Here is a 12,534-nt window from a genome sequence, read left to right as displayed (position 1 = left end):
TTTTCGCTAGTGTTTCAGAACGATGGGAATGTGACGTGGTTATACGACCAAGAAACTATTCCACCAGATGAAATGGTATGAGAGGGATCGCATCCCACAGGATAACTTCCCTCGTTGTTGTTGTTGTTGTTGTTGTTGTTGTTGTTGTTGTTTTATAGCCCTGCCGAGCTCTCTCGAACAAACCCGTGGCACAGAGACAGGTGATCAATCTCGCAGGAGCAACCCAGAGATCCCCACATCCAGGATGGTGTACCGCCGCCTTCACAAAGTCAGGACCACAGCAGAGTTAGAGAGAAAGAGAAAGCGAGTGAGAGAGAGATGGAGGGAGGTGAGAGAGAGCGACAAGAGGGAAATGTCCAATCCATGGGCACCGATCGGCACTCTGACGATGACCGCACTGCCCTGAAGAATCCCGGCTGCAGGGGAGAATGGGGAAAATTTGGCCCCTGACTTGCGTTGGGGGGTACAACCACCGCGAAGAGGCATCCCCGATAGTTGTTCACTTCCCTATTTGTAGAAGGTGGGGGCTTCCTTGCAGAAGGTGAGATTTATGGAGGGATAAGGTGGCACTTAAACTCTTCCAGCACATTAACTGTTTGTGGTGTAAATGTGGCAGAAAATTACACCATGTAAAAAATGTTCTTCATCATCATCGTCATCATATGTAATATGCCCTATGCAGAACGTTGGTGCTGCTGAAGCAGTTACTGGGCTACAATCCTGGTTGGGTCGCTACTCCGATTCAGGAAGACAGGGCAAGATTTTGTAATTTGTTTAAGGTGCTGGCGATAGCACGCCGACCCTCCACCGTGGGATCTTTAACGTCCATCAACTAACATGGGCAGACGGGACTCCAAGTTTAACGTTCATCCGAGGAACGGCACACCTTTTGATGTGACTACCTTTTGATGAATCACCTGCCCGTGAAACACCGCGCGTTGAGAGTTTATACTTGGGTCAGGATTCAAACCCAGGTTACACAGCTTAGAGGTGTTTGTGCGTACCTTTAGGCCATCCTGCCAGCATAAAGGGTTCATGAAGGAAATATAATCCATCATACCTGTTGTTCAAAGCAAGTGGTTTATCTGTGTCTGAGGGGTTGATTTTGTCTTGCAGAAAGAAAATCCCACAAATTAGGACCTGAGCCACAATCACGGATATCATGAAGAAGACACCAAGCCTGTTGAAGAAATAGCACCAGCGGATTTAGAGACATCAACAGCCTTCATTAGCCTTTCCAATTTGACTTCTGCAAATCAAAAATCCATCAATAATTTCGTAATTCAATTATTGTAAACAAACAACGTCAAAATCTTTATAAAATGAAGGTGTCACCAACTAGGATATATTCCTTAATGGTTCAAAGAGCACACTTTAGTCACTTTAGCCTCTGCTAAGATATACGAATCAGATCAAATTTCACTTTCACAAAATGCATGTTAAGTTCCAGCCTTGCAATTGTACAATGCAAATAAAAACAAGAAAAAGAGTAATCAGATTCAAACCCTCATCAGGATGTATTTTCAGTGGTTTTAAGGCTTTTGTGTTAAAACAAATATGGCGGCCGAACCACGTGACCGATGACGTCATCATTATTTTTATCTCCACCAATTTATTCCTAGATTATGCTCAAGAAATTTCATCTCGATCGGATGAAGTTTTGTACTTGTCGAATTATGACGTCATAATGGAGGCACCTATGACATCATCATTAACATATTTTATTCCCTATGGAGAGTTCTTTACAATGAGCCATGTCTCAATTTTTACTATTCAGCGCTTTCGGAGATATAGCGGTGCAAATTTTTCGGTTTTTCCAAGATGGTGGCCGAACCACGTGATCTATGATGTCATAATTATCATTTAAAAATTCTACAGGTGGAGTTGCACCTACGGTGAAAATTTCCTGCCGATCGGACAAACGGTTGCAGAGAAAATCATATTTATTCTGTGCGGACAAACAAACAAACAAACAAGAGGACGTCATGCGTAGCACGATACTTGCAAAATCCCACCCCCCCCCCCCCCAAAGTTTTCCATTGATACAGCAAATTGTCCATTTCATGAAGATTAAAATTTACAATCTTGATCAAAGCTCGGGTCAACAGGATGAAAATTGACGATTTTTCAGATGAAAAATGATGATTTTGGAAGGTTGACCTTGAGTTGACCTTTGACCTTTTGACCTCAAAACTAGTTAGTTTTCCTATTTAGTGACTCGATGTGCAAATGCTGATCAATTTTCAAGTCAATCGGATGAAAATTGAGGATATTAAAAATTTGGCCTATGTTGACCTTTTGGCCTATGTTGACCTCAAAAATAGATGGTGGTTGAATTCAGTGACCATATATATAAATGCTCGAAGAAGTTCAAGTCAATCAAATGAAAATTGGTGATTTTAGAAATTTTGCCTATGTTGACCTTTTGGCCTATGTTTATCTAAAATATAATACATGGTTGAATTCAGTGACCAGATATGCAAGTCCTCTTCAAATTTCAAGTCAATTGGATGAAAATTGAGGATTTTAGAAATGTGGCCCATGTTGACCTTTTGGCCTATGTTGACCTCAAATATACTTGGTGGTTGAATTCAGTGACCAGATATGCAAGTCCTCTTCAAATTTCAAGTCAATTGGATGAAAAATGAGGATTTTAGAAATTTGGCCTATGTTGACCTTTTGGCCTATGTTCACCTAAAATATAATTTGTGGTTGAATTCAGTGACCAGATATGCAAGTCCTCTTCAAATTTAAAGTCAATTGGATGAAAATTGAGGATTTTAGAAATTTGGCCTATATTGACCTTTTGGCCAATGTTGACCTCAAAAATACTTGGTGGTTGAATTTAGTGACCAGACATGCAAGTCCTCTTCAAATTTCAAGTCAATCGGATGAAAATTGAGGATTTTAGAAATATAGCAAAGTTGGTGACCCTTGGCCTATGTTGACCTTTTGACCTATTGACCAGAAAAACAACAGGCTTCTTGCTTTTGACCAACTCTACCATTTGGTGAAGTTTCGTGAAGATCGGTTGAAAATTGTGACCTGTAGGCCGGTGACAAACAAACAGACAAACAGACAAACAGACAGACAAACAAACAGACAGACAGAACCACAAACACAACCGACCAATATACTTGAAAAATCTTCGATTTTGCAAGTAACAAACAGACAAACGGACTCAAATGCAATACCCTCTCCTCTGGTGAGGGTAACTAGACGGTATTCATGGAATACGATATATATTAGAATACGATATAAATAGACTGTATTCAAATTCCCGCACATTCTTGAGAAGAACTTGGTGCAAGCCAACTCTTCTCTTTTTAAGTTTTTTCCCCTTTGATCCAATATGGTCGCCAAACCACGTGACCAATGACGTCATCTTTATCAAACCATATTCCCCATGGGTAGTTGATGAAATAGTTAATGTTTCACATTGATCGGTTAAGCGGTTTCAGAAAAGAAGACTTTCAAAGATTTTCGTGAGCGCAGGTAACAAAGCTTTTCTCCATAACATTCACAAAAGGTGGATTTCACTTGGCTAATAGAGTCGGCAAAAGGCTACGTTTCGCAACTATGGACTCTTCAAATCGAATTGATACTCACATTAGCAGACCCATGCTTTGGAAGGCAAGGGCGTTGTTGCTCGCCATGATTGGCAGCACAATTGCATATGCAACGATCATGGCCAAGAGGAAGTAGGTGACGTGCAATATTATATAACCTGCAGAAAGGGACATAAAATTACTCTGCATGTGCCTCACATGTATGGACTTAATTAAATTAACACACACACATATATATATATATATTGTTGTGGATCCGGGGGTCGGCGCTCCCCTTACCAAGGGGGGGTTAATCCCCTTGTCTTTTACACTGTCCCCCAGTCCTAGAAACTATGACGTCACTTCCGGTCGGTAGTAGCCAGGGTCATTGGTCAATGAAGTCTCAAATACCTGCTTACTAGGACCGACCGTAAGCGAGGAGATAATTTCCACCCGAGCCGCAGCGTTAATGGATGCGCCGAGCGAAGCGAGCTGCGACTCGGGCCGTTAACAAAAGGACTAAACCCGATTCTGAGCGGTTCTGCCAAATCGCGCCGCAGGTACTCAATTGAGGAAATCACGAAAGCAATCGGATGAGAGGAAACCAGAGTAGGAAGAACAAATATCTATATAATAATACCGTAAGGACTCGACTTTGTTATCCCTTTTACGCTGCACACAGTGACCCGATGCCCACGGCACTAATGCATTTACGATCTACGAACCGCGCTCTTTGTTTATCACGTACAGCCACACTCGAAAAATCTGAATTAGTCGACTTTGGGGCCAAAAAGCATACGATTAACGGCCGATACGACGCCATCTTACGACGCCATCGTATTGGCGTCTGCTGGGCGAAGGCGATGCGAGCCGTCCGCTGATTGGACAGTCGAGTGGTGTGAACATGGCTGGTGTGAACCAAATGGTCTTTTTATTCCCTTGAACATGGCGAGGGTTCGTTTATTCGCAGCTCTACACGCTCTCCATCGAAATCGAAGTTAAGTAATTGTTCCCATTTGTATTTTCGTTATAACTGTATTTATTTTATGGTGTATGTACGTATATTGTCCCGACGAAGATTTTCGGTGCAAATCTTTCATACCTGTATTGAAAATCGTGTTAATTCGTGTCGTGTCTTGAGGCCTTGTACAGTGTACACTGTACAACCTTGAGGCTTTGTTTTTCTCTCAGCGGTCCGTCGTTTGTGATCCAATAACTTTCGTTCTCTGTTTTCCCAGTCTTTTCACCCCATAGCCTAATTCCTTATGTAAATCTCAACTCAAAAAAAAAGAAAAAAAAGACTACCTTCTCTGTGCTCATTCGTTTATTCATTCTTATTCGTTCGTTCGTTCTTCGACCACGTGTTTCTCCCCCATTTCCCCAGATAGATTGTCAAATTTCAACTCGTTATTTTATCGTCCATGCGATATTGTTTGATTATAGTTAGTTTTGGTTTGAATTTCCTGTAACTCATAATTAATTAATCGTGTTCTGCTCCTCGTGTGTGGCCTTGTAGTTGTACCCCCGTCGGTGTTTTGTTAACTTAAGCGTGTTTGGCTTGGCTCTTAGTTTTTCCCTTCTACCCCGAACATAATACTCTGTCTAACGTTCTAAATCCCCCCCCCCCCCCCCAAAAAAAAAACCCCCAAAAAACCAAAAACATTTATTTTCCTTTCTCCACGTGTACTGTTGTCTCATCCTGTATTTTCTGTCCAGGTGTGCTGTTCGCCCCGCCCCCATTATCTCCTTGCCATCCACCGTTTGCCCTGTTCACGTGACTCGTGGTGGTCCCTCTCGGCTCTCCCCCCGTTGGTATTTTGTGCATATAAGATTGTTCACAGTTTTGTTTAAATATTATTTAAATATGTTTAACCTTTCCCCTTCTGTGTTTTATTCAGTGGTATATTACAACACGCTGTTTTTCTTCCTATTTAAAAGGCTTTTCTCAATTTCCTCTCCAACTCATTCCACTTCAAAAAAAAGAAATTCAATATCTTATACGTCTCCCTAACTACATGGTCTAAATTCACATTCATTCCATCCCTCCTCCATCGTTCTGAATCGGATTGCTAACTTGAAAATCACAACAAACCCAATTTGTTATCAATGTTCGTCTTTCATTAATCATCCACTTTCTAAACTCCCCTCTTGCCCCTCCACTCTTAAACTCCCCCCTTGCCCCTCCACTCCTGAACTCCCCCCTTGCCCTTCCCCTCCTAAACTCCCCCCTTGCCCCTCCCCTCCAAATCCCCCCCTTGCCCCTCCACTCCTGAACTCCCCCCTTGCCCTTCCCCTTCTAAACTCCCCCCTTGCCCCTCCCCTCCAAATCCCCCCCCCTTGCCCCTACACTCCTAAACTCCCCCCTTGCCCCTCCACTCTTAAACTCCCCCCTTGCCCCTCCACTCCTGAACTCCCCCCTTGCCCTTCCCCTCCTAAACTCCCCCCTTGCCCCTCCCCTCCAAATCCCCCCCTTGCCCCTCCACTCCTGAACTCCCCCCTTGCCCTTCCCCTTCTAAACTCCCCCCTTGCCCCTCCCCTCCAAATCCCCCCCCCTTGCCCCTACACTCCTAAACTCCCCCCTTGCCCCTCCACTTCTAAACTTCCCCCTTGCCCCTTCCCTCCAAAACTCCCCCCTTGCCCCTCCCCTCCTAAACTCCCCCCTCACTCCTCCCCTTCAAAACTCCCCACAAACCCCTCCCATTCAATTCTCCCCCCATACCATTCCTCTCCAATTCTCCCTCCTCCCCCCTCCTCCTCCAAGCTGCCTCCTCCCCACTTCGTCTCCCTTCTATCTCATACCTCCACCCCCCCAAACCTTCTACTTTCCTCTGCCCCCCCCTCAAACAACCCCTCACTGTGCCTCATCCCTTCACCATCAAACCTTTCATCCTCCTCATCCTTCCCTTTCTTGGAACTCTTCTGCAATATCTGACACACTATCAACTGCTCTCCCTACCTCCCCCTCTCATCCTTCATCTTACCCTACTCCTCCCCTCCCCTGTCCTGTACCCGATGCTCCCCCTCTCTCTTCATTAACGGTATGGACCTCAAACATCCGGGGCCTTCGCTCAAACCTGACTGATCTCTCCATACAGGTTGCTTCTGACAATCCAGACTTGATCTGCTTAACAGAGACTTTCCTCCTTCAAGATGTCTCTGATTCCTTAATATCTCTTCCTGGTTACTCCCTCCTCCGGTATGATAGACCTGAGCCTCGGCCTGGTGGTGGGATGGCTATCTTTATCAAAAACTCTCTTCCTCACTCTCCTTGCACTGACCTCTTTCCTCCTCACCCCCAGGAGTACCTCTGGCTACGGCTTCCTCTCCGCTCCCACCTTTTGTTCATATGTGTTCTGTACCGTCCCCCAAACAGTGATGACTCCATCTACATTTCACTGTCTGACAACATGGACCAACTTCTATCCACTCATCCCAACTCTCTCTTCCTCATATGTGGTGACTTCAACTGTCATCATGCCACCTGGTTGGGTGTGGTTTCCTCTCTCACCAGTCATGGCACCTCAGCAAAGGACTTCTGTGACTCACTGGGATTGACACAATCTGTCAATTTCCCGACCCGGATCTCAGCCAATGGAGTATCTTCTCTTCTAGACTTGGTTATGACAAACTTCCCTGCTAATGTCTGCTGCTCTTCTTCTGCTCCAATCGGTTCTTCTGATCATGTGCTTGTCAAAGTGGACATCTCTCTGGCCATTCTCAGAGAGCCTCCTCAGCGTCGACGAGTCCGGCATTTCACTCAGGCCGACTGGGACGGTCTTCAAGCAGCCATCAATCGTCTGGATTGGTCTCCCATCTCCACTGCCTCTGACATCAATTCTTCCTGGGAATTCTTCCAAAGCAAACTGATCTCTCTCATGCACAGATTTATCCCATCTCGCCTTCAGTTGTCTTACCCTTCCTCCCGTCCATGGTACACTGAATCTTGTGGTGAGGCAGTTGCCCTGAAACAACTTGCCTTTGCCTCTTGGAAGGCTCATCCAACTGAAGGCAATCTCAGTTCCTTCCACCAAGCTCGGAACAAGTGTGTGTCTACCCTCAGGAGTGCCAGGAAGCACTATCTCTCCTCACTCAAGAATGAACTCTCAAACCTGTCTCCTTCCTCCAAATCCTGGTGGCGTCTGGTCAAATCCGTTTCTGGTGTTTGTTCCCCCTCCATCCCCTCCCTTACCTCAAATGGCCACACAGTTGACATCGCACGTGACAAAGCCGAATGCCTCAACTCTGTGTTTGCCTCAAAATCCTTAGTCCCAAACCCATCTCTCTCAGTTCCCACCTTTCCCAGTCGAACCCAACTGCTCCTGGACTCTGTGTCCTTCTCTCCTGACAAGGTGGAGGAGTTTTTGTCAAACCTCGACTCTGATTCTGCAACTGGACCAGACGGCATCAGCCCACGGGTCCTAAAATCCTGCTCTGCCGCTCTGTCTCACCCTCTCTCTGTTCTTTTCACCCTATCTTTTGCTCAAGGTCATCTGCCAGCATCCTGGAAATCAGCAAACATTACCGCTTTACACAAAAAAGGTGCAAAAACAGATCCTTGCAACTACAGACCAATCAGCCTGCTCCCAATTATCAGCAAAGTCATAGAATCCATCATTGCTTCGGATATGAAATCTTTCCTCTCCTCCAATGGCTTGATCTCTGATCATCAATTTGGTTTCAGACCAGGTCACTCTACTCTGGACATTCTGCTTCTGCTGTCTCAACAATGGATGGAGGTCCTCAATGCCAAACAGGAAATCAGAGCTGTCTCCCTTGACATATCACGTGCCTTCGATACGGTCTGGCACCCAGCTCTGCTCACCAAACTCTCCTCCCATGGTATCCATGGAAATCTCCATGCATGGCTTGCGGACTTCCTCTCTGGTCGTAGTCAACGCGTGGCCCTGAATGGATTTCTCTCATCTCCCCTTCCTGTTCAGGCTGGAGTTCCCCAAGGCAGTGTGCTGGGCCCTGTGCTTTTTCTGGTCTTTATCAATGATCTCTCCGACTCTCTGGAAAATCCTCTCTATCTCTTTGCTGATGACTCCACTCTCTGCCGCTCCATTCCTCTTCCCTCAGATCGGCAGTCTGCAGCCTCCTCACTCTCTGAAGACCTGGACAAAATCACAGACTGGTCAAACAAGTGGAACATGTCTTTCAATCCTGACAAATCTCACTCTCTTACTATGTCTCTCCGAAAAGATCGACTGGACAACCCTCCCATCTACTTTCTCAACAATCCTCTCCAAGAAGTTCTGTCGCTCAAGCTTTTGGGTCTCACTATCTGCCATGAACTTTCTTGGGAAAACCACATTTCCAAGCTGGCCTCCAAAGCCAGTCGCCGACTGGGCGAAGTCCTTCCTCGGCACACCTGAGCTCCTCACCACATACAAGGCTTTCATCCGCAGCTCAATGGAATACTGTTCTCCCCTATGGGCTGGTGCTCCTGCCTCACACCTGGCTCGGCTTCACGCTGTTGAATCCAAAGCTTTCAAAATCATTGGAATCTCCCGCGATGAAGCTATCTCTGGGGGCCTTTCACTCACTCACCGCAGGCAGGTAGGTGATCTTTCTGTCTTCTACCGACTCCTCTCCGGCCTTGCTCCCCCAGCTCTCTCTGTGCTCTGTCCCCCAAATATTCCTACAGGTCGCACAAGATCTGCCAGCAACCCTCTGATGGTTAAACTGCCGAAATCTCGGCTCTCTGCTCACCTTCACTCTTTCATTCCTCTTTTCTCCCGCCTCTGGAACAAACTCCCACACTCCCTTCAATCCCACTCCTCCCTCCAGGTCTTTAAAACAGCTGTTCACCACCATCTCTTATCTTCCCCCATCCAAAACCTTGATCTTTTCTACCCCCACTAATTCACCCCAGATCCACCTTGTTTGAAATTCCAACTTCTTTCCTGGAAGTCCTGGCAGTGTCCATATGTTTATACCTCTCCCCCCCCCCCCCCCCCCCCTTCACATGCCTCCCCCCCAAAGCCCTCTCCCTCCCACAGATCTCTCGATGTCTCCATGTCTCTTGGTCCCTGCTCTCAAATGTTTTGTTTGTGTCCTTCCCCCTCTCTCCCCATCTTGTCTACCGCTCCCGATGTTATTTGTTGTATGTGTCTGTTTGTCTTTCTGTGTGATTAATGTTCGCTCTTTCACGAGCCTCGAGCTTGTATGCAAAAAAAAAAAAAAAAACATTTTAAATTAGGATATATAAGGAAACGTCTTTATCGTCATTTTAATAAAGTTAAATGGAGTGACGTTGCGATACTCGGGGTGCGTTGGATAAATCCTCGTAACTCAGAGAGGTGTAGCAGGTGGCGAGACGTAAGGAAGCTTAAAGATAATGAGCTGAAAACAGACGAACGATATGTCAATCTCTTTCTACACCGAACGGAAATAAAAGTATGAGAGCGGGAAGGCATGGCCTGAGCACTTCGAGCAGAGAGGACTGATTGGACTTAACTTAAAGAGAAAAAATTGGAGCTTAACGGAAGAAGAAGATCCCATGAGCGCTCCCCTATGCCATCCATAATGGTACACTCTATCCATACACCACATCCTCCCTTCCGTGGATGTTCCACGGGTTTCGGCTAGTGATTTATTAATTACACTAAAAGAGGAAAGGAAAAGCATGTTCAAGTAGAGGAAGTAAAAGGACACAGGGCAAGCTGACACAGTCTTACTTATCACGCCCAGGACAGAACAAACAGACTTACATGGGAGTTGGTAATGGTAGGAGGAGAAGGGTCCATGCAGATGGTAGGCGTCGAGGTCCGGCTCCAAGCTCGCGCTCCGGTCCACGCTTTGGGTTCGAGGCGAAACCCGGCAAACAGCTCCGCGTGTCGTTGGACGTGACCGGACAATTATATAGCGGGGGAAAGCTGGTATGCTGCGTACGTAATTGAAATCTCTGCTGCTCTGCCGGTCAATCTCCATGGCTCTCTCTGCCGCTCGCCTCTGTGGCTCTCTGGCTCATCTGCTTGTTCGTCTGCGGCTCCTCTGGCTCATCTGCCGTGACGTCTCCTTGGCTCTCTCTCGAAGTAGTCCGCGGCGGCACTTTTATTACATGCCTCGCGTATCAAGCCGCGTCCGCTTCGCCTACCGGTGAACACGCCTCGGCCTGGATTGGTCACGAGGGTTCATCGGTACCTCCCTTCGTGACGCGTTGATGGGGCCATGCCTGCGTTCCTGGCGCTCCTCCCCCCTTCTTCTCCAACTCGGCCGCGCGGTCAATGGAGTTTGAAATGAGCGCTGAGGCGGCTGCGTCTGGCAGAGGCGCGCAATACAATTTGGAGAGGGTAAAGCCGCAAAATGAATGTGATTTGGAAAAGGGGACCTAGGTTATTTGATTAATGCAACGCAGAGTCAAACTATTGGAAACAGATCCTTACCTGGAACACATACTAATGAGATAACTGAAGAGGTTTATATGGTGTCCTGCGTGTTGCTTGTGGCCTAGCTAAGGTGCGATCTTTGACCTTTGGGAAGATGGGGATATTTACAGGGAATTATTTACAAGGCTTATTATTTTACAAGTGAAGGTTCTAAAAACCGTAACAATATATATATATATATATATATATATGTATATATATATATATATATATATATATATATATATACGTATATATATATATATATATATATATATATATATATATATATTGTAACGAATTTGAGAAAGTGTAAAGAATGTGAGAATTATGGTTTTGTTGTGTGGAAATGTCACCCTCCGTAATGTAAAGATAGGTCGAAGGTCGTCCTCGTAGTTAATTCCAGGTGAGGCCGCAGGTGGGCTCTGGGAGCCGGTAGAGTTGTTGTGGATGGGGCCCGAGGATCCGGAGGACGGACCCGGGTAGCCCAGTGCCAGAGAGGGCACCGAGTGGGGTAAGCGCCAAGGAGGGCCTTCCCCAGTTAGATAGGTTAGGTCAAGGAGCAGGTAAGCTCGGAGGCAACTGCAGTGGTGGAGGTGTGCAGGTGGGTATACCTGCTGGGAGAGCTACACAACTCAGCCCGGAAATTGTGCAAAGGCACAGGGAGTTGAACCGGGGGAGTGAGACCCCAAATTGAGGAAGCACCACAGTTTGGTCAATGGGAATTTGGTTCTTAAAACCGCATAGAGTGTAAGATGGCCAATGGATTGGCAGGGAAAGACCCCAGGTAGTGTAAAGTGTATTAAAGTCATTTAGAGGATAGTTAGGATTAAGAATCTCCTCGCACCATCTACATCCACTCACCTGAGGTGACAAAACTCCACACCATGCCATGTTTTTATTATTTTTGTGCAAATGTTTGGATTGTGAGACGCATCATGACGTGGGTGTGGCATTGGGCTGATGTTCCATCTCTCCCTCCTTATGAGGATTGATGATGAATTGGTGATGGAAAATTTTGGATTGGAGGGATTGTGGTGACGAATTTGGTATTAGGAGATATGGGGAAGACGTGACGGTAGTGACGAATTTGTAAATGTGTAAGTTTATTTTTGTAAATACGGGGAGGGGCAAGGGGGGGGGGTAGTGTAGGTCACCTATGAGGGGCGTACGGTAGGGACGAGCTTTCTCACTTCGCTCTCCGTACGTACCTCGTCCTGCATTGCCTGTTTTGATGTGTACCCCTGCGCCCTTGCCCTCACTAACCCTGCGGCTTTGTCTTCCTTCCCTAACCGAGGATCGTGCTCTCTGGGCACTGAGGGGGAGCGTGCGGGGAGGTCGCATCCGTGAGCCCGAACCCCCACAACCAGCATGCTTGCATTGATGCACCACTTATGGACTGCCGTTCTGCGGCCAAGCACCACTTTATGGACCCCACGTTTTGGGGCCTGGCACCTTTGCTGGGGACCGGCCATGGTGGCCAGGTAATCTTACATGTGGCCCAGGGTAAAGGTGGCACCTATGCCAGACAGGTGGACCACTCTTAGTTGGCCCCTGTTGGCCATAAATAAAAAGTGGACGCGTTGGTGTCCTTTTATTTTCAAATATGCCGCAAG

General features: G+C 46.5%; 1 protein-coding gene across 1 annotated transcript in view; it reads right to left on the bottom strand.

The window, feature by feature from the left end:
• The window catches only part of LOC137436395 (stimulated by retinoic acid gene 6 protein-like), a 171,224-nt gene that overhangs the window by 24,315 nt on the left and 134,375 nt on the right, over positions 1-12,534 (bottom strand). The window contains exons 14-15 of the mRNA XM_068130143.2: positions 3,610-3,727; positions 1,061-1,180 (exon numbers count right to left, since the gene is read on the bottom strand). Coding sequence (XP_067986244.2) covers positions 1,061-1,180; positions 3,610-3,727 — 238 coding nt within the window. The remainder of the gene's footprint in view (positions 1-1,060; positions 1,181-3,609; positions 3,728-12,534) is intronic.

The sequence above is a fragment of the Myxine glutinosa genome, chromosome 11 (genome assembly GCF_964187855.1).
Source record: "Myxine glutinosa chromosome 11, kmMyxGlut1.1, whole genome shotgun sequence".
Lineage (NCBI taxonomy): Eukaryota > Metazoa > Chordata > Myxini > Myxiniformes > Myxinidae > Myxine > Myxine glutinosa.
Note: the sequence above shows the minus strand (reverse complement) of the source record. Positions and strands in the feature narration are given on the sequence as shown.